Consider the following 24020-nt stretch of genomic DNA (forward strand, 5'->3'; position numbering starts at 1 on the left):
TGTTTTCAGGTAACCCAAACACAAAATGTTAACTATATGTCTGTTGCCTTTTACCCATACATATATGCTCTGGATTAAAAATGACCACAAGAGCCATGTCAGTAGAGCATAGGCCCTTTTGGGCCTCTTGTTTGGATAAAACTTTGGTGCTACTCTTGTTTAAAGTCAACATTTCACCAAAGTACTTCAAATTCTCAACGTTTCGAACTTTGCCCAGAATTTACCAAATCATTTTGGCATATTTAACATTTCAGCTATTATATCAGCCACTCCAAAAGAAAACCACCCCTGTGGCCATGTTGTATTTTATGTGTGTATATTGATACAGTTCATGAATAAAGTTATTTGATACAATTATGGTTTCTGTCATAGATATACCATCACTTGTACAAATGTTATTGTGTTACGTTTTATTTTATTTTCAAAACAACAGCCCAATTCTGTCATCTTTTAAGTAACTTCATTTCGCTGACATCTACAATCAATGTTAGCCCTTACTTTATTTACTTCGTTCTGACCCTACATATAGACTTGCATAACCAATAGTTGGCCCGCGCTAACATCCAATTGCTGCATCTTGCAGCAACGTTTGTACTTGTTTCGTCTATTTGTTGTAAAATGACGGCATGTGAGTACTGAACGATCACCAGGTCTGACAAGTGGGTTTTCTCCTGGCTCTCCATTTTCCCCCTCTTCAATTGCAGCTGCTGATCTTCGGCCAATGTCGTTCGCACCGACAACAAGCGCTATCGTCTGAATGGTATAAATAGACACTATGTTAACATCCATTTATCCCATTTCAAACTATTCATTTAAGACTTTAAGTTTGCTATTTCTCAGTTTTTTATAAGTACCTGTATATGTTATGAAACTGTGTATTACATGTTGTATATTTCATACTTGAAGGACACATCTGTGTTTCAATACCATATATTGTTGATTGCATTCTGAATATCAGGCTACAGTCATTTCTAGTCACTTCTTTTTTTAACTTGCATTTATATTGTTTCAATTTCAAATTTGAATAAAAGTGCCACCTTTTATTTCTCAATTCATTTCGCCCCATTTTACATTGTGTCCTGACTAACATGACTAGAACAAGTTAGCCTTATAGTCATTTATAGTGCATATTCGTTCTAATTTCAGCACTTCAAAATACACAAAATGCAGCTTTTTTTTCAAACAAAGTTCTCATTACAAAACTTTTCTATGTATATTACTCAAAATCTGTCTTTAAGTAAAATAAAGCTCGAAAGATGTCCTGCATTATTTGAATACGATTGGTGAACTCATCCATGTTTGCATTATATATATGTAATACAAAAAACCTAGGCTGATTAAAATTTCCATGTGTCAGTACTGAAACTGCCAATTTCGCCCCCTCACAAAACACTTACTCATTCGGAGCTCCTCGGCCATTATTTTCAAAAACAACCTCGGATGTATGCCGGTACATCAGTTGAAGTAGTCCGTAAATTTTTGAATAATATCATTAATTAAATGTAGTGTTTAAGAGTTGTATTCATTGCTCTCAGTTTAAATTGATTGCCAGTGAAGTGTATTATTGCAAACACAATTAAGATTCCCAAGAGTTACTTACCCAACTACTAAATAAGATTACTACGCGACCTATTTGCAGTGGACTTAAACGTACCACATTTTGAGTATGTAAACCGTCCAAATACATCCGAGGTTGTTTTCGATAAAATGTCCGAGGAGTTCCGAATGAACACTAATTGTACATTGCTATGGATCGATTTAAAGCGAGCCTTTTTGTTGTCTTCTACAGCAATTTTCTACTTGTAGAATCAAGAACTCATAAACAAAACACATATATACATTAGTACGTGATAGTGTCAAATTTCACTTTTAAAAATGTATTAATATGTCTAAGAAAGGGAATCAGTTTACAGTTATAATTTGATAATTAATACTGAAACTGCAAGTACAGTGGCAATCCTTTTGAACCGGTCCTTAATATAATAAATAACTTTTATTGATTTTACTTAACATTAAATTTCAGAAATGTATGTAAAATGAGATTAATCATGAACCTGTCAGCTGAAGCTGTCTTTTATAATCCATGAACTTAGGGCGGTGGACTTGAGTTAGTTTGTCCTCCTTCTTGGTTAGCAGGTCTACAGTTCTATGAATTCCTGTAGACTGGGCATTAAAGATTCTTTCAACAGCCTTCCACATTTTTCTTTTCGTCTCTGAGGTGATTCCTTAAGGGTAATTTGTTTTATTAAGAAATGAATATACATACATGATATTTCGTAATTTTACATTTATAATTATTAAATAAATAATAAAAACTAATTAATTAAATAATATATATCAAGCTTTCGAAATAGCATAAATTGCCTTGCATGTGTCGGCATAAATTTAATAAAAAAAATTCATGTCATGTACACAAACTTCTTACCTTCCATTAAAATTAAGAACAACTCTATTGAACCACACAATTTATTCCCAAGTAAAAAACAATATTTTTTAATCGGTTTAAACTTATTGAAGATATAATGCTAGCGCATTAAATCAAATGTTTGCTAAATTAGTGATAATCAGTGTCATGACCAGGAATCCATAACTGGGGGAGAAGGAGGAAGTTTCAGCAGCATAAAATGATTAAGTGTTGCATGATTATCTACTTTTTATTTTCCAATATATTGACACAAGATTGACACAGGAATAAACTTAAGACACCAATAATTTCCGGGCAACAGTGTTTGTGTTTGTTGGGTTTTGGGAGGAAGGGGGAGGGGGTCGCACGGGAAATCCGCCACTGGATTTCTACTACTAGGGATGATTTTTGTTCAAAATAAATGATATGCATGTATAAACTGAATCTATCGTTCTCTTTTATTAATAATATATTCAAAGTGATATGAATATCCATGGGAAAAACGTGACATTGATTATGAATATGAATTGCATATATTTTCTTCATTTCAGTGATAATTTTATCGATAGTTTTCAATAATTTGGCAAATAACAAGAAGTACCTACTTGATGTATAGCCTTTCTTGTATATGTCCTGCTTTCACATTCTGTGGCCACTTTCCGCCCCCGTGAGCTTGCAAATTAATAAACATTCTTATTTTGAGAATTATGGGTTTCTCTTCGTTATTTGCGTCCATCTTTGTTTGCATCGTCTGCATAACTTCTACAACGTCCGCTCATTTTTGATACTATTTTTAGCGCTGGGAAACTACAGATATCTATTTATAGAACCGCGCGCTTGGTGACGAATCTGAGAGTGGTTCTAAGAGAGAATCTTAGAATAAGACTTAGATTTCGATCTAAGTTCATATTTTCAATCTAAGGACCGATTTAAGATTTCAAATTAAGATAACGTTGAATCTATGAAAAAATCTCAGATAGTTATTGGATACGGCCCCTGTCTGTTTTGCTTGAAGACAGGTCGATTTCCACAGTGATTTGGTGGGAATGAGCTCCTGCTTTGGTGTCATTTGACCTGTACAAAATTTAGTGACATTTAACCTGAAATTATTTTTTTTCTTCAGATTCATTAAAGGGGTCACCCCTACCAACTATCTAGCATAAAATAACTATGAATTACTGCACTTTAACAAAGTCAGAAAATCTCGAAACTTTAATTTCATCGAAATGTGATGAGTACGAAAAACATGCCAAGAAAAGCACCCGAACGAAAAGTTGCAACAAAAACATGCAGCCAACATGCAGATAAGTCTTCAATCTTTCAATTTCAACCAGTATTCTCACCTGATCATGCATCTAGTTAAAGAAATTTGATCAAGTTTCTGAAAGTATCCCAAATAAAATCTAAACACAAGGTTCCGATCCACAACTTAAAAAAACAGTCTATTTTTTATAATATTATATTTAATAATACAGTCAACCTCATTCCTATTTCATTCATTACCTTTTGATAATACAGGAATACAAAAGCCTTTACTTGTGAAATAATATTTAAATTTAAAAAATAGCTTACATGTTGTGGTTACATTACACTATTACTTCTTCATAGCCGAATTTGGGCCAGCGGATGTACGTACCGGAAGCTCATCTCCTGATGATATATGCGAGGTACCTACACGGAACTGCACTGGCCGTTGCATCTTGAGCGTCATGATCGTGAACATCAGGCGCGTACGCCTGATTCACATACGATTCCTGTACGGGTTACACAGCTGCACGACGTTAGGAATGAAAACGAAGCACATGCCGATGACATGGGGTTCGAGCCTCCTTTTAAACGCTCGACAAAACACTTTATTGCTGGTGGTTACAGCAAGACCATGACAGCCGCTGAGTTGGCGGCCTATGTGAATGAACATGGGCCGACTGTTTCGAACATCCGTATATTCCTCATGCGGAGATATCCGGATAAAATCATAGTTCGCTTAAACGTTCATTGAGACAACATGCCCAATCATGTTCTACGTGACGATTTATGGCCTGACTTTGTGAACTGTAAACTTTGGCAGTCCCGGACCTATACGAGAAACCAGCGCCAATGTCGGGCAAAATATCTCCAGCCTCGTTTCCAGAACGGAGCCGGAAGGCGCAATCTACAAAACCCGAGCTGACGTGGCTGACACGGCGGGCGATTTGATGTACAACACACCAGTGGCAATCGCGGAAGTGGCGTCAACCTGCAACCAGAGGATGGCCAATATGATCGGAATGGAAATAGATTCAAGCATCTGCGATACTTAAATGACTTTGAATATAACTATTGAAAAATACATGATTGCAATGATACTCATATATACATATTTTCTGTTTATGACTTTTACCATTTTGACGTGGAATGTCACTGAAGTTTTCTCTAGTGTGTCATATCTTACTGATACGCTGATTATCATAGATGTATGTGGCATTTCTGAACATTGGTTGTACCCTGATAATGTGCATTTTTTTAACAGTTTGTCTTCTGACTACATTGCTTATTCCGTTTGTGACGATAGTTTATTTGATATATATATAATAGCCCAGACGAGGAAAAGGCGGAGTTGCATAATTATACCATAAACGTTTGAGAGATATATATCATAACTATGTAAATTTATGTTTGACTCTTCATATATTAGAGGAAATAAAGATTAAATAACAAAAATCCATCTCTTTACATATTTTATATGATCATTTTTAATTTTACCATGATGCATGTATATTGTGACTATGTCTATTTTGTCATTTTGATATATGTTTTCCTGCATCAAAATCCAAGATTCACCACAGTTTATACATTTTAGATGGATAATAATTATTGAAAAAAGAAAGTTGATAGTTTTAAGATGTTATTTTTTCGATTTTCGAGACAGGCGATTTGTCACATTCCACACAGGTGTCAGGCGTCGGAATTTGTAACACTTAACAGTTTACAAGTTTATTCGTCTACACTCAGGTCACCAAAATCACAAAAAGTACACAGCAACTAAACGTCATCATGAACAAGTGTGCATTTTTATATTTTAAATTAGTAGGGTACATACTTCTTTTAACTAAACTAGACGATTTTAAAAAGCCTAGTTTTTACAACTATTAAATAATGTTTTTTTTCTTTTATTCTAGGCACAGCGTCAAACTTTAATATGTATTGAATGCAATGAAAATATTGAAATAAGGGTATATTTCTATGATAATAATTATTGAGATAAAAAGTATACCACAAATAAGTCTTCATACATAATAAATTAATGGTTGAAACGTAAAAAGGTATATGCCATATTAGCTTTATTTTGTCGCCTTTAAACGATTGAATTTGTGGCCACGTAGCTTTTAATTTAATAATGCATTATCTTAGATTAATTGATACTTTTTTCACAAGAATTTTCAACTCGACATCAACTAAGCTGGACACGAAAGAACCCCGATTATATAAAATAGATCTTTAAATGTTGATAATACCACGTCAGACACGCGTGTGTTTTATAATGTCCACAAATACCCACGTGCCAATATGAGTTATAAACATTTTAACACATATTTTACCAGTCCAGTGTCAATGACGACATCTTTGATATAATTTGGTAAAGTATGCATTTTATTTTAAATAACATGAATTACGGGATAACTCGCTGTTGCATACATAGCCATATCTTGAAAGATTAATTATACATTTTGGGGGTGTCTACAAAACGTTAATATAGCTAACACTTACCTGTATCGCAGACTCGGTGCTGCCATCGGTCTCATTCATAGCAAGTGATGGCATGTTGCAGCGGCCTCACAACCTTATCACACTCAATACACAACTCCGAAACAGATATTACTAGTATTATCAAAAGTCCAAAACACAAAACATTCAGAAATAAAAGACACTTATTCATTCACACTCACACGTCTTTGAACGTCTTTTTCACACATACAACACCAACAGTTTGCCTGGCAACGAATGCATTGATCAAAGACAATTTTTCTTTTAAATTTGTATTGATTAATTTATATCAAACAGTTTTAACAAAATATTTTCTTATATTTTTTTAATTTTTATATTAAAAATTCAGTAAGGGGCCCAAACGTCTCGAGTCAATTAAATTCAGGGGACGAAATGCCACGGCCGAAACGTTTTAGAGGCCGATTTGGTAGTAGGCCGATTTGGTAAGAGGCCGATTTGTCTCGCTCCCGTAAATTGTACTATCTGGCGTGAGACCACAGTTATTTTTACTATATGTTTCATATAGACACTAACCTGGCTTTTGACTTTATACACATCCCAATTTAAAACAAGGACATGGCATCTCTAGAACAATTCAAGACACAAAATATAATCACAAGAAAACACCATGTTGACCATTGACCCGACTGTCAAAATTGAGTTCAAATACAGAACCCTTCCGCCAAGGAGTTAATCGGCTATAAACAACTTATTTTCAGACTTCCACAAGCTATGATTTTTTCCAATATTTACACTGAAAACTATCAATTTCTGCAATAGAGTGTCAAATTCAGTCAAGTTCTCTGCAAAAAGAACATTTTTTGCTTCTTTTTCATTCAATTTTAATAAAATATTGATACTTGAACACAAGCACTCTTTTTTCTGTATTAACATCCGGATCTTGGTCAACGGGGTGGGGGGGGGGGGCAGATAACTGTGGTCTTGAGCCATCTAGACTCTTAGCCAGTTTGTAGTATGAATAATTGGGGGGAAACAAGGTTTTGGTACTTATTGCTACGCTTCAAGCTTAACGCTTAAGATGCGTTTAAGATGCGACTCCAGTTTAATCCACTACGGTATTTATCTTGAACAGACAATACAGGATCGACTGTTTGTTTCGATCATTAACTCTGCATGCATGTGTTAGTGTTGCTTCTACGATACTGACCGAATCTAAATTGTCATAGGATCCATAAGAATAATGAATCGTGCAAAATGTGAATGTACGTTAGTATATTACGGTATTGCTACGAAAATACCGTGCTTAATCGCGCAGACAACGTCATTATTCACGCAGTAGTTGTAATGGGTCCGGTGGTGTTGGGCTAGGGAAGATAATTGTTGTAGTAGATTGCAACGTTAAGGGAGCATTGAACAACTTTTGAAATAATGCTTAATGTTCGAAACGATAAAAGTATTCCTCTTATTATCCGTATTAAATGCATCAGACTGTCTTCAAACCATTGAATACTTCATTGTGTGCACACCACATCAGGTTGCTTAAATAACTTAAACCAATCCGTCCATATTCACAAGCGATATTGTTTAATTCATTACGAATGGTGTCACGATTTAGCTGTCTGCTACGTCTGTGTGGAAGGCAGTTCAATTTAGTAGGGTTCGCCTAATTACAATAAAGGAATGACTGTCTCCTTGTGTTATTATGTTCAATCAATGACTTCGGTATGACCAGCTAGTAACATAGAACGTTAAGAGCCGATACGATCGAATACGTTATCACTAGCCAATATCTGGGATCCCAGTGAATATATTTTTCATGTGTTTATGTGTTTAAACATACAAACTGATTGCAAACGTTTCATAGTGATACTGAAACCTGACAGGTTCGTGTCGGTGCGCTAGTTTCAGTGAGTCATTTATTACTTTCTATTGATAAACCATTGTTAAGTTTTCACTTATTTACGCATTATTTGCTTATGCATGAATTCAGATATTCAAGGTTTTCATATAACTTACTAACTAGTTGACAGTATTTAAAAAGGTGAATTTGTAAAACCATAATACACTATATGGAAACAAATATAGTTATGAATAAAACCTAATTTGATCATATATAAACAAGTCAGTATATGCAAATACTGGTGAAAATCTAGTTATACTGTAAATACGTTAATAACGAATTTGTATACGTACGATTTAGGTATGACAGAAATCAAATACTTTAAATGTCGAGTTATTTGTATTTATTTTTTTTATAAACATTGGTTAAGTATTATTAGTATATTATTTAGTTTTTTGTTATATTATTAAAGTGTTATTTATTTATTTTAGTCATTTATTTATATTTATGTATTCACATTCAATATGTTCTCTTCATTAATATTTTACATTTTCATTTATTGGTTGATTTATTGATTGTCTGATTAATTTGGTGATTCATGTTTTACTTGATAGTGATATTATGTTTGAGCCATTTGTTTAGAACTAATTTACAATAAATGTATTTTATTTAGAGCGAGTACACTACAAGTAAGACATGACAACGTGCACAAACCAAACCTACATAACAAAACATTGACTATCTTTCAATTTCTAGTTATACAAAAAGTTCTAATTTTGATATTGCCAAATCTGCATTAACCGAATTTCATAAACATGTGAAGGATACGTGATAAAAGCTCGTTTACTTGACCTCTAAACTAAAAATGATATTATTGGGTTCCCACTATCTAACACGAATAGAGACACGTCACGGAATTTCCCAATATCAATGCATTTATAGATATCGCAGTGCTATTTATAACGTAGCATTCAGTTATTTTGATAAAAAACAATTATGTAAACACCGTCTTTCGATACATACAGTAATCTGATTAAATTTATTTACATTTTTTATTTTGCAAATACACTTGATAATACTTACGCTATCAGTTGCACACTAATATGTATACATGCGTAAGAGCAATATTTTCATAACAAACAACATATAACAAGTTTATGTAATTTCTAAAGAAAAGTCCGTATCAGTCTGCATTCAATTAGGGAAACATGCATCTTAATTTACCTTTACACATGTTGCTTTAAACTTTTAGTAAGTGTCTGTCAAAGCGCGCATTTACATGTAACCTAAAGTTATGAACTCCAACGCATGATTCAAAAACATATTCGAAATTAAATATCTGTAAAGATTATTTATTTACAGTAATAATCATTGTCATCAAACGTTTATTTATGTGACGTTAAATATATAACAAAAATATTTCATTTACGAATAAATGGTTATAAAATGTTTAAATATACATGATCAGTTCTCGCACTACATTTATCAAATCAATACCTGACTTTATCACCATTGTTTTTGATAATGATATGCTATTGTTTAGTATTGTTATATATTACCATGTTGTAATGATTCAATTGTCGAAATTGTTTGAATATGTATGTGTTATTTAATGTATGAAATTGCATATATATATATATTGTAGGTGAAATATTTTCCACAAAACAGAAAACAGACAATCGGAACCATGTCGGAAGCTCGTTATACCAGGTACGTCGTATTAAAATATAGAAAATCTTGAAACATATATTTTCAATACAATATAAAAATGTCTTTATTTAGCCTGATATTCACTCCACTCCAATATCAGCACGTTTTATTAAAACTTATTAAATATTATGTTTATGCTTAATTTAGCCTTACATTCACTTCATTCCAATTTCAGATATTTTGTTTTTAATAATATGAAAAATGTCTTCATTTAGCCTTGCGTTCACTTCACTCCAATATGAGCATGTTTTATTATTATTTAAACAAAAAAATCTTTATTTAGCCTTACATTCACTTCACTCCAATATCAGAATGTTTTATCTTTTTTTGATAATATGTAAAATTACTTTATTTAGAGTTATATTAATTTCACTCCATTATCAGCACGTTTTATTATTTTTGTAAAACAGGATCACGCAGTCAACAACTGAGTCTTTGGAAGTATTCTGGGTAGAAGACGCTTCAATTAGTGACAGAAAGATATCTTTCGTAAGTCACAGTATTAAAGCTTTGCATTGGTAAACTTTTTATGACGGGATGGATAAGCTAAAGTGACACGTCAATGAGAATGATTTCTCTATTTAATTTGTATCGATTTCAGTGAATTATTATTTAAGGAATGACTTGTGTGATCGGTGTCATAATCGGGATATGAACGCAGTTGCTCGAGTTAAAGGGTGTAAAGTCCGAAGGACTCTACGCATACTTTAACCAGCATAACTGCATTCATATCCTCAATAATAACATCAATTACGCAATTCATTACTTAAATTTACACCAATAGTTTCTTATTTCTTTCCGGATTTGTTAAAAGTTAAAAGTTTAATAAAGAAAACCTAAAAGTAATTCGTTTTCATCAATTCTGTTAATAGATCGACCGTACCTAAACCGTTAACAGTTTATCATATGACCTCATAATAACGTTGTAAAAATAATCATTGCAAAACACTTTTAACGTTGAATTGAATCGAAAATAACAACAATTCAATTTACTAAATACACATCTTCAACATTGTGATTTAAGTTTTTTGGTGGCCTGCTGACACAATCGATAAGTTAAACATGATAAACAATTTTCAATTTATATTAAAACGCGATAATTTGCGTTAAGAACATATGCGAAGGTGTTGTGTTCATCAGCAAATAATCGCATTTTCCGAAAGGCAGTTCAGTTAAGGAATGGAACTTATGGTGTAAATATATAATAGTAAAGGACACAATATATCTATATCTTATGTTTCGGGCAAAGTCAACAAGTGTTAAGTATTGGTTTACCAATTCATTTTTTTTAATTATGTTATTTCAGAAACAAGTCTCATTTCAATTAATGGATTGATAGGAATTACAATTGGAAAAAAATAATTTTGTGTACTACCTCGTTTCAGGGCTATAAACTAGACGTTGACAATGATTACTTCCACTATATACGATTAGTATTGGAGGTTTTGGGACGATCTCTTCTGCGAAAACAATCACAGAAATGGGGAAAAACACGTTTTCAGTTTGATACACTGGTGTGCTTCATGTGTAAAGTTTTCATTAATTGTGATCCATTCCTGCCATTTCAAAGCATTGATGAAAAGCTTGAACTTGTACGAAAGGAATCATCAATTAAAATCGAAAAAAGGAAACGGATCATAGAGAATGCTCCGAAACGCCTTCGGCAAGAATCAGTTTATATATTTCTTTTTTATATGGTGAGACGCAAGTTAATTTTAGCCCAGTATCAAACGCAAAAACTTGAAAATTTTAGAGATGAAATTTGTACTCTAAGACTTCGTTCTACTATCACTAAAAGAACTTCAGCACAGACTGTAATGTGCAGGTTTTCCCCTCAATCTAATATCAATGTTGTCACAAACATAACTGATGTTCAATTGTTGTGTATATGTGCTACTTACATTCAAACTAAGCTGAAAATGTGTGCAAATGTCGTTTTATTATGTCAGCATATTCTTTCTGTGTTAATGGCTAAACACTTTCTGACATTGTCAATAATATTCATATCGAGAAACAGTGCGTTATCAACGTATTCAATTTCAAGTCTGCGGAAGAAAATATGGCTTCCACCTGACCAATTGCAATACAACCGTACGTATACAATCTTTCCAGCATTTGCACCCATGATGTCAATAGTTGACAGACTCGCAAAGAAAGAAAAGGTCCATCCAAAAGAGAGTATGCGATACGAAATGATGCGATTCTGTACTTTGCGCTCCTACCCAGCCGAGGGCAAACCGTCTGTACTCAAATTCGCAAAAGCAGGTTTCTATTATGCTTCGAACAAAGACGAAGTTATATGCTATTGTTGCGCTAAACGCATTTCGAACTGGAAACCTGACGATGACCCATATCAGGCTCACAAAAGAATTACACCGAACTGCAGCTTTATTGTAAACAATGGAGAAGTAAACGTCCCTGTTTCAAGCGATACGGGTTCTAATTCAAACGATGTTCTTCAGAAAATCATCACCGACCTAGACAAGAATAACAATGTTTGGAGATTTGATACTGAAAATTCCGGAAGTGACAGTAAAAACGATATTGCAACTGATGACGACGAAGAAAACGAAGACTTAAACAATGGAAATCCGTTAGTAACTGAGAACTACAAAAAAGAAACATCATTTGTTCCGAAACGGAACTACAATGTGATAGACACTGTTTCCCGAGGTAAGGACAGTGGTTATGCCAGTCTACCAATAGAACCTACAAATACATCTGGAAGTCTGGATGAGGATTGCTTCAGTCCAGAACCACAAGGCGGATTCGCATCAATGGCTCCGATATCAGAGAATAGTAGAATAAATCCATCTATTCAGACAGGAATAACTTTGCCACTGAAGGATTTTGAAAGTCAAATTGCAAACATTAACACTAAAGCCTACCAACCAGCTCAAGAAGACAGACCACGACAGAGAACTTCAAATAGTACGGTGTTCTTCCATATCCATCTTTTTTATGCAAACGAACATATCAGGAACTTATTATTTAAAAGCAGCGTTATAAGTCATGCTAATAAAGTATAAAAGCGAACAAAACATTTTTTCTTTAAAACATTATAACAAAATGTTATACAAATGTAAATGCTAAAAATTATTTTTATTGATTTAAGTTTAACAATACTTATATCTAAACGAGTAACGTTTTCCATTCACAGGGCAGTCACGGATACGAACACGACGTCAACGTCAGCAATCGTCAACCCAATCTGAAAGTTCCGGAAACACGGCACGTACACTAAGGTCCAACGAAACAGTTGTTTCTAATGTGCAAACCACTGTTTCCACACGAACAGCAAGAAATAGAATAGGCCTTAACACGCAAATTCCGAAGCATCCGAAATACTCGACCATTTCTTCGAGAATAGCGAGTTTCAACCAGTGCCCAGAAATTCACGTTATGCCTAGAACCCTAGCAGAGGCGGGGTTTTATTACGCCGGAATCGGGGATTGTACCAGATGTTTTTGGTGCGGCATAGGTAAGAAATCCTCTAAATTGTTCTGAAGTCTCAATGAAATCCTTGAATTCTAATTGCTTTTAATGCGCATTCTTTCTTGGCAAGATATCATGATAGTATGTTAGGTAATCGTTTTGCATGCAGTTGTCAATATCAGTTCATTCATGTTTTTTGTTTAAACGACTAAAAATTCTTCATATACATTATCTTGAAACTTTCTGAAATGAGAATATTCATATTGCAGGCCTCCGGCATTGGACACGCGAAGACGATCCGTGGACTGAACATGCCAGATTCTCATTGGACTGCAATCACGTGCTTATTAACAAGGGTCAGGAGTTCATTAATTTAGTAAAACTCGCATTGGACCTCACAGAAGAAAAGGTAAATATGAAGGCATTTACTTGTAAGTTATTGGTACATATTTTTAGCCACGACGTCTTAAGCGTATAAAATACAAGAAAGTGTCATTTAAAGATATTCTCGAAATCGTTGAATGTAATTATTTCGGATTTTAGCCACTGCACATTGTCAATTAGATCAACCTTGTTGCATTATTATTTCATATTCGTTTTTGTTTTCTGCTTTCAAATAATCATTCTTCTAAAATGTACTCAGCATATACTTAAAACACATACATGTAGTTCAATGCCTCATTAGTTTCTGTGCCTTATTTAGACGTTGTGTTCTTCTTCAGGATGAATGCCCGCAAGCTCAAGCTTCAGAAGCGCCAACAGAAAATCATGGTACGCTTCTGTTACATAAATGGAATGTTACACTATGTTAGTTGTTGTCAAGTCAGCATTGATTTGATGTTTATTTGTTTTATTATTTCCGGGCACATTAATTGCATGTAAAGGTATGATTAAAAATTGCAGTTAAAATGTTTCCCTTTCATAAACACATGGTATTGGGAGGGTATTTATATTTTCTTGAAAGAAACCTTTACTGTTACCTTGAACGTCCATGTTAACATATCTAATGATTTGTCTCCTTAGAAACCGGAAGACCAAAGGACGACGTAGAAGATTTAATGACATCAGACGCTGCACAAAGTGTTAGGGACATGGGATACAACGATGATATAATCAGAATTGCAATTCGCGCGATTATCACTTCTAAAGGTAAGCCGGTCCAAAGAAAGGCAAACTTGAATGTATTCGAGCATGTTTTCGAAACATCGTCTAGCACAACATGTACCGACCAGATTAAGTTTTTGAATTATGTTGACTACGTCATTTCTTTATTACAAATCAAATATTTGTCTGTTAACAAATATGCTGTGTACATACACAATAAAGTTAAATTTATTACAAAAAAGCATTACTTGATTTTACAGGCAAGTAACATTAAATGGGATAAATATCATGGAAGAAATACTTCGAATACACAATGTTGATAAATTATTACAGCAAAATGAACATGAACTTAATTACAGGAAAGGAAAAACTAAACGGGATGAATATCATGGAAGAAATCTTTCGAATTGAAGATGAACCTGTTAACAACAAAAATGATTCTACCGGGGCCAGCTCAACAGTTCAAACCATAACATCAAGATCAACGGAAACATGTACACCTGTGCAGAAAAATGAGAATACCACTGATGGCAACAAGTCAGGACAAGAAACAGCTACAAGCATCCAAACAGAGGAGTCCCAATGTGCATCGGCTGAACTTGAAAGTAAGTGGAAAAATATTTATATTATCCGTTTTTGAGAACGATTGGTTAAGTGCAAAATCATCACGCTGCAAAAATAGGAATTTTTAAATTGTTTAAAACATAAATTCGTTTGAAAAAAAGAAGAAAATTTAAAATTAAAGTTAATATCACTGTTGCCATCTTGGCATAAAACATGGAAACACAACACTTCACATTTGCGTCTTGAGATATCATTTCTGTTATCAGATCGTTTACGTCAAACTATTGACAAAAGTTTTACCTATATTTTTTTTATTAAAGAAAATGACAATCGCGGGTGTTTATGACGATGAAAATGGAATTGATTTAATATTTCATTAAAAAGTATTTTATTAATTCATGTTCTTTATTTCTTAGAAAAGACGGTTGAACATCGACACAAGCGGCGTTTGTTGAATGAAAATAAGGCTCTCAAAGAAAGCACCATGTGCTCGTCATGCTCAAAAAAGGAAGTCTGTATTGTATTCCTTCCTTGCGGACATTTAATTTCCTGCGAACAGTGTGGGAGTTCTGTAAGAACATGCATGACATGCGGTCAGAGAGTTCGCGGTACGGTGCGTACTTATCGTGCTTAAAGGGGATACATAGAATGTCGAGACATATGCCCCATAGTGGCAATTTTTGTGTATATATCCAGGCATTAGCATTAATACTGATAACAAAACTTTTCATTTGTCCAATGTATTGAAAAGTCCCTGTTCATACTATGAAAATGAGTGGGTTATCTTTAAACGCTCGTAATATTGGATAATTTTGAAGTTGTTTTTCTTTCTTATTAAAAGGAAACCGATAGAAGCATTCTGATATTGAGATTACGAAATGCCGTTGCAAATGATAGTTTCAATTTGAAACACTCAAACAGTTTAGGCGATTGGTTTAATCTACCAGTAATATATTGTTCAATGAACAATCTGTGATAAATTGTATGGTTTTCTTATATGTCAATAAAGTTGTACTTATATCATTCTTTGAAACCATTGCTCACCTTTATCGTTTCTTTTGTTCGTTTGATGCTTACAGATGGAAACTGTATGTTTTGCTTTGTTTCTTGTAATAAAATGTAGTAAAAATGTTATACTGTTGTTTTTTTAATGATTTTAAGCCCACTCAAACGCTTGGATTGTTGTCAACTAAAATATTGATGTTGCACTCAAGAATTGTCTTGTTTACAATAGCAAATATTATATATTTTATTATCATAGCCATATGTTCTGCATTAATATGCATAATTCCCACCCCCTCCGCCTTATTAAAGAAATGAAAAATAGTAGAAGTCAATTATTGCTTTACTATACCATAAATTGGGCGTGGCATGCACAAACCGCCAAATAACCCCCTCTCAAACCAATAAATGACTTAACGGAAACATAGCGTTAGTTTCGTTCATAGTTTTTGGTATAATAAGCATCGGTGATCCACTTCGGGAAGATCTAAGCGTAAGCATTGGTTTAAATTCAATTTCGCATGACTCAAACACGGAAGTGCCCTTTAAACGCATTGGGTTAATCATACAATATTTCTTTAATACAAAACCGTTTCAGTTCATCTGCTGTCTTCTTATTTTCCACCTCTAAGGCACTTATAACAAGCGGGCCGTATGAGAGGGGGTGTCCATAAAAAGCATTATTGCGCATTCTTTCATGTCACTCTACGTGACTGAGTAGGTTGGTCGACCATTTAACAACTAAAGAATGATAATAACGTGTTTATAATGTTTGCATCATATATGGATATCTTTCTGTTAACCGCAAAAAATCCTAACAAAGCACATGCTTACATTCATTATGAAACCACAAGGTATTGGATTCCAGTGTATACAGTGTGCATCATATCATCACCATTCTAAACAGGATGTGTTTTGCATAGTTGTCATTAGAAAATGATATGTCTGTTTAATTCATGTTAGAGGTCAAATACTACTTAAAATTCACGCATATAGTCTATAGACAGTTGACCAATTAGCACGGGAAATAACACTGATTTTTAGTGCTTCACGACCTTAAACACCATATATGGAGAGAAAGTTTTCCTTGTGTACTAAACTTTCAACAACGTTAGAAAAATGATACGTTTCTTATAAGAAAATTAGAATTGGTCGAAAGTAACCTGTGTTTTCAATGAGATGACCATATTCGGGGTAAGAGAACAAAAATAAATATGAGATCAAAATATATACAAAAAAATGAACATCAAGTTCATCCAGCATTTTCAAGCGGTTTTTGAAATTACAAATCATTCAGCTTCGAAAGCAATTAAATATAATTATACTTTGATTAACTGTCATATGTTAGTAAAAAAGAAAAAAAGGCATATGACATTGAGTAGTAACTATAGATTGGTGTATGACCTTTTTGATAGCAATCAGAACAAAATTCAAAAGAACATTGTCATGTATACGCATTTCATAATATGAACCATTTCAGCGATATAAACGATAGAGATAAGTAAAGAAAGCCTCAACACATTTATCATCAAGAGGACAACTATAAGCTGTCTTAATAAATAACATCCCAATCTGTTTTACATCAGCTTCATTCCCTTTTTATTTTATACAAACAAATTATTTTAACCGAAACAAATCACTATCGCGATTAAACGCCACCACAGACACGGATGAAATGGTGGGCTATAAAGTTTTCGCGGTGGGCTATTAAGTTTTCGCGGCAAAATATAACTTTCCTTTTACGTCAAAAGAGGCGGAATAAATGATTTGCCTTTCGATCTCGCACATCGCTTCATTATAAAATTCAATCACTCATGGATGTTAAGTACAGGCAAGAACCGGACTACTCTAAACTAACCGGAAACGTTTGTGTTCAAATAACACGTTTATCATTCATACATACGTGTATGAATGGATCTACATACTTTTCGTGATTAAATCACCTATCATTTGTTCTAGATATAGCAGCTATCGAAAGATAGTACAGGTGAACAATACGTAGAGGAATTCGAGCACTTACATAAAGAGATAATAGGTACAGAAAAGTTAAATGTGTGGGATAAAAAGTACACTACACAAAAAATGTATGCAAATGTTGAAAATAAAAAAGGTACCGTACAGCAAAGAACCGCCAAAGAATCATAATAAGTCAAGTAATATCATCATGACATCATGACAAGATTGTACCGAATTGTTCACTTTGGGTTAAACTGATGAAACTTTGCATAGTGATACATATCAATGTTAAGTTCAAGAAAGGAAAAGCACCTTAATTTCGTCCAAGATGGCTGCCAAAGTCCAAAATTGTCGCATCATCCCGAATATAATAAAGTTGAACTGTTATAAATAAATAATATTAATAAATTGTAACATGACCTTAGTGAATGCATTTCTTAAGTAGAATTTACTTAATGTTAGGATATCAGAAAGAAGCTCTTTGAAATAAAATATTTATTTTCCAATGAATGTTATTTGTTTTTACGAAGGCATCCATTTTTCACCAAATTACGTGTCGTTGTCTCAGATATGTTCAAAATATATATTATCGATAGTATTGTAAATGACTAGAAGAAATTATCGAGTGACAGTCAGGTTAAGAGTGGCTTTAATCCATAGGTAAAGTTAAAAAGAAATGCTATATTCCTAAAATGTCTGTAGCATATGGAAAGGATTTCAAAATAATTCAAAACGTAGTGTGTTGAACGAGAAGTCAAAACATGGCATCCAACACTCAGTTTTTATGCAACTTTATGTGTTAACATACTAGAACCAAACACGCTTAAACATAAGAAAGCCAAACCATGTTTCTTTAAGTCGACAGAGTCCCATTATGTCGCGTTTCCAATTTTCTTTTGTAGGCATAACGGGTCCCAAACAGCATTCTGTATCCCCATTTTGATTGCAGTCATGCCCACTCATTATCAAACAGGTCTCAGATACGTTCTACCATAGTCATTAAAACATATCTTGGCCACCACCAAACCAAAGGTGCCACGCAGTCACTAAAGACAGATTTTTCTCGCGTCCACTGTGTTTCCAAAAAAAACTTATCCATATCAACCTTAACCGTCAGTCCATATTGTGTGACATATAAAATAAAGAGTTGTATGAACTGCTATCTAATGAGTTATAAACAAAAGCTTTCAAAATGCAAGTATTTTGTCATTTAGTTTAAAGAATTCCTATATAGGTTGTCATGTAAATTTAGTGGCAAATTAATCAAAATTCTGCGAAAATAAATATTGTGTCAAATATCCCACAGGAGGGCTCTTCTACATCCAAAACAGTTCCAAATAAGTGCAAATGTTGCGACAATTAAGTACATCATGTGTCAAGCAAATACCAGAGCAGAATTACAATTAGTAACATGGGTCTGGCAATTCGTATTGTGACTACTGTAACAGTCAAGCATATTTATAGATCAACAGAGGTCCATACTTTGGTCATTTCAGTTTTTCGTCATTTAGATCGATTTAGAACTACAATAATGCTCTTTTTGGCAACTATTGACAGCAAAACACACTCATGTGTATTTCTAAATTATATATTAAAGTCCTTTCAGTATACCACATTTTGGCAGCTTAAAGAAATATTCGGAGCAAATCAAACTCTTATTAACCCTTTTCAGTGTCACACATACTACTTAAGCCTACGTAGTAGTTATCACATCACGACAGCCATACAACCCATACAGAGATCAAAACCTCTTATATACAGCTCTAATTATGTCAACTCAGCAGTGCGAAAAGGACTACAATTTGAAAACCATCAAGCCAATTTGAGTCAAAAGAATTCATGTGCAGCTCTAACTGAGCCAAAACTCGCAATTCTGGCAACTACAAAGCCCATTCAGAGCCCATCAAACCCATATGCAGCTCTACGTAATAAATAAAGAACAAATCATTTTTGCACCCATAAACCCCATTTAGTGCAAAACGAATATGTGTACAGCTCACATTGAGCCTATGCAGTGGTAAATATACCATATTTCGTTAAGAATTATTCCAGGCACAGCAAATTAAACCCATAAGCTTCTTACATTGGAACTTTTTAGAGCCAAATAATAAACTTTAGGCAAACATACAGCCCATACAATGTCAATCAAACTCATGCACAGCTGTAAGTAAGTTTTCCTAGTGCCGACCATGTAATTGCAATCATTATTTCCAGTCAGAGCCAAATGACCCTATGTGTTTCTTACATTATGCCGTTTAAGTGCCAAATAGAACACATTTTAGCAACCAGAATGTCTATTCAAAGCCAACCATACCCATGTGCAGCTCGACAATTAAGTGAAGTAGTTAATACCACGCGGGGCCATATTGGATTTGGTGGCCAAATTATATGCATCCTGACCTTGAGCGGGGTCAATAAAGCATATAAATTTAAGATACTTTAAAGATAATTAAGGAAAATGGGCAACATTCACTGAACTATTCACTCCTGTCCATTTAAATGAGTAGAAACATGACAAAATATATAAGCATATGATTAAATAATCAAACAAAAGCAGAAAATGACAAGCATTATTGTATGGAATTTCATAAAAAAAAAAACATTCAACTTGGTGGACTATCAGTAGGTGCGATGGTCAAAGTAATCCTTACACTTCAAGTAAAACATTCCAGGACTCTTAACTTAAGTTCATGATAGTTCACTTACCTTTGATACAAAAATAGGTTTATAAAAACAACAAGTGGTAAAGCTAGTTGTCCAACCAAAGTCACATCACGTGACGTGATTTTCAGATTTTCAACAACGCAAAAAACACTTTCAAAAGAATAACATCGTCTCTTTTCGATTATAAATAGAATAAGGAAGAATTTAAACTTAAAAAATATTATTATTTGAAATGATTAACTATAAAAAAGTATTTATATTCAGAGAATTTGCGCATGTTATTGAAAACATTCCATATAGCCCCTTTATGTGCCCCTACGATGTTATTTGTAGTTCACACCACTGACAGTAGATGCTTATATTCCTCATTCTCATTTATTTTCCATTCATATAGCCTTCTTCTGTAACGCTGTGACGTTGTTCCCTACACAAACAGTAGCTGTTTAATACCTCATTTTACTTTTATATTCCAATCAAAGCCCGCGCTCCCTGTCCATTTGACGTTGCGACGTAATTCCAACCACCACCAGCAGTTGCTCAATATCCTTAATCTCATTCATCTTACATTCATATAGCAACCTTCTGTGACGCTATGACGTAGCTCCCACCACTTACAATAGTTGCCTTATATCCTCATTATCATGTTACTTCCATTCATATAGTCTCCTCTGTGACGCTATGACGTAGTTCCCACCACCAACAGAAGTTGCTTAATATCCTCATGATCATGTTCCCGATTATTTATATAGTATTCTCTAAGACCAGACCCTGAGACGTACTTCCAACGACTAACAATAGCTGTTTAATAGCCTCATTATCATAGACCTTCAATTTATATAGTCTCCTCTGTGACGTAGTTCCCATTATTAACAGTAGTTGCTTATATCCTCATTATCATGTTACTTCCATTCATATATTCTCCTCTGTGGTGCTGTGACGTAGTTTACACCACTAACAGTAGTTGCTCAATATCCTCATTATCATGTTACTTCCATTCATATAGTCTCCTCTGTTACGCTGTGACGTAGTTTACACCACTAACAGTAGTTGCTCAATATCATCATTATCATGTTCCTTCCATTCATAAATCCCTCCTCTGTGACGTATTTGCCACCACTAACAGTAGTTGCTCAATATCTTCATAATCATGTTTTTACCATTCACATATCCCTTACCTGTGACGCTGTGACGTAGTTCCCAACACTAAGAAAAGCTGTTTGATATCCTCATTCTCATTCATTTTCCATTCAAATAGCCCGCTTCTCTGGCGCTACTTCATACCTCATTTTAATTCATCTTGCATTCACGTATCCCCCTGTAGTCCACCACTAACAGTAGCTACTTATTATAAATTGTTATATTATTTCTGCTTAAAAAGATACGGTATCATTATATTGTCTGTGGGCAAGGCTTAAAACAGCTTAGAATACTGATATTTCATTTTGTTTTGATTGATTATTCATTATGTAGGCAGGTTTTTATCTGTATTTGGTTAAACAGTATTTACATAAATAACTTGTTCACTTAGATATATAACAATCATTACAATGAAGTAATATATAAGCTAATGAGACATAAAAAAACAATAATATATTAAGTATTCTTCTGAGTTATTTATGTTTAAATGCCTTTGTATTATATTGTTTGGGCGTTCATTTACACTTTGCAATTAAGTTGACCGACTTGTATTTAGGTTAATATACTGGGATTCCAACATTGCATTCAATACTTAATTAAACGAAAGCAAGAAGTAAATTATGATAAATAAATTGTTGTCGGCATTATTTTCAAAAGGGAGGCACGAACGCGTATTACATATAGTTCGCAATAAAACACTATTGTGTTGGTACTTTTAGTGTACTATTTTTATACATTACAAAGCAGATAGATGTTCACCAGCAAAAAGTATAAGATAGGGTTATCAAAATGAGTTTTGATATAGGAGGTTGTATTCGACTCAAGTGGTGTCATGCAGATTCGGATTTTACGAGTCGTAAGCCGAGTGTAATAAAAACTGCGAAAATCCGCGAGAGTCGAATACGACATGTCGGATCAAAACGCAGATCTGGTATCCCTTTATCACTTAAACACATGTTCATAAGAAACGTCTTTTATTGATACACTTTATTGTTTCATTTAACCATTGCACAATGATACGATAATGATGTGACGTCAGCGGAACGGAATACGGTCGTATTCCACTGGCTTGGAAAACGGACAACCGTATTTTGCAATATGTATTGCGTGTGGATTTATGATAGGTGTATAACAAACTGACTATTTATTTGGTCTTGTTCTGGTTAAAGTAAGCAAAAATAGTTATTGATAGGTCGATATGTGTCTAATATTTTCTTTTGATCAATCAAACTACTTTTATGCACTTAAAAAGCCAAAATATAACATTTTGTTAATTTATCCAGTGTTATGCAATTAACTGCAGATGCCCCAGTATGACAATAATACTGAGCACAATATTTAGTCTATATTGCGAAAGGAAATACAGTCCGCCTCGATGTTTGATTTATTTTTATCAATATTCTATGGCGAAAAGTTATGTGTGATGTTCAAAAAATCTCATTTAATATGCATGAAGCAACTTGAGTACGATACTTTTGAAGAAGAACTCGAATACGCATACTCTTTTAGAAACGCTATCAGTTGAGGATTAAGACCAATGTTTAAACATATTTATGGTAACATATACTTGTAAATCCCTCCATCTAATGTAAGTATATACACATGTAATGAATGTAACATATAATGCGAGAGCGGTGCAGGCAGTAGCGCCAACAAGTAAATAAGTTTAAAGTATCAATGAGTTAGATGAAAAATGCCGATACTGTATGTATCGACCACATGTATGCGGGCGGGACGAGGGCACGCGCGGACGTCGGTAACGAGGCTTCTATGCATAGCAGCTTAAATTTTCCGTTCGCACATCTAAATAACACATATTGTGTACAGACGTCAACGTTCAATACTGTTTTCAAGAAATCAATCGAAACTGTAGGGATTAGCCAAGCTACTAAAATGATTCTGTTTATAATCAAAAGAATTAGAAGGAATAATAATATTATACATTAATTGAGAGACATACAACACCAATTGTAACTTCTTTTTTACAAAGGTTCTGCATGTATGTGACTATAATATTTCTATCTTCTAACTCCGTGTTTTGCTTTTATTCATAATTATTCTTTGTTTCATTCAAGTTTACTTATTTAACAAATAAAACAATGAATTATAAAATTAAGAGGAATCAATTACATTTATTTTTTAGGAACACGCTGCTTTTCCTGAAAGAATTTATCTACTTAGTTGTGTTATATTTTAGGAAACGCACTAAATATTTAATACGATTGAAACATGAAAATGTCGTGATAAAGCTGCAGTCTGTTGGTAAATGCTACGAACGTTCATTCAATTATAGAATTAAAGAACGAAGGCATAACATAAAAGCACACCGATAAAAGGCCACATAGTACACTGCGTGTGTCTTATTTAAATTGAACTACAATTGAAATCTAAAAATATAATAACTAATATTTTCGTTTTCCTTTTTCCTTTTTCATTTGAACGACTATCCTCTTTTAGAAATACCTTATGTGTCGCTTCAACTAGGAAGTTGTTTTGTTT

General features: G+C 33.8%; 1 protein-coding gene and 1 long non-coding RNA gene across 2 annotated transcripts; one reads left to right on the forward strand and one right to left on the reverse strand.

Annotated features, from left to right (window-relative positions):
* Nucleotides 1-329: 329 nt before the first annotated feature.
* Nucleotides 330-5629, reverse strand: LOC128203460 (uncharacterized). The gene is made up of 4 exons (XR_008255949.1): nucleotides 4041-5629; nucleotides 3010-3076; nucleotides 2055-2225; nucleotides 330-753 (listed from the first exon to the last, which is right to left on the reverse strand). It is a non-coding gene; the product is annotated as an uncharacterized LOC128203460 (long non-coding RNA).
* A 2266-nt stretch (nucleotides 5630-7895) lies between these two features.
* Nucleotides 7896-15896, forward strand: LOC128203245 (uncharacterized). Its single transcript, XM_052904564.1, is given in 10 exon segments — nucleotides 7896-8016; nucleotides 9595-9659; nucleotides 10070-10148; nucleotides 11045-12590; nucleotides 12820-13140; nucleotides 13364-13503; nucleotides 13817-13865; nucleotides 14118-14521; nucleotides 14524-14803; nucleotides 15179-15896. Coding segments are annotated over 9 exon segments (3060 nt in total). The 5' UTR covers nucleotides 7896-8016; nucleotides 9595-9636; the 3' UTR covers nucleotides 15397-15896.
* Nucleotides 15897-24020: the final 8124 nt, after the last annotated feature.

The sequence above is a fragment of the Mya arenaria genome, chromosome 9 (genome assembly GCF_026914265.1).
Source record: "Mya arenaria isolate MELC-2E11 chromosome 9, ASM2691426v1".
Taxonomy (NCBI): domain Eukaryota; kingdom Metazoa; phylum Mollusca; class Bivalvia; order Myida; family Myidae; genus Mya; species Mya arenaria.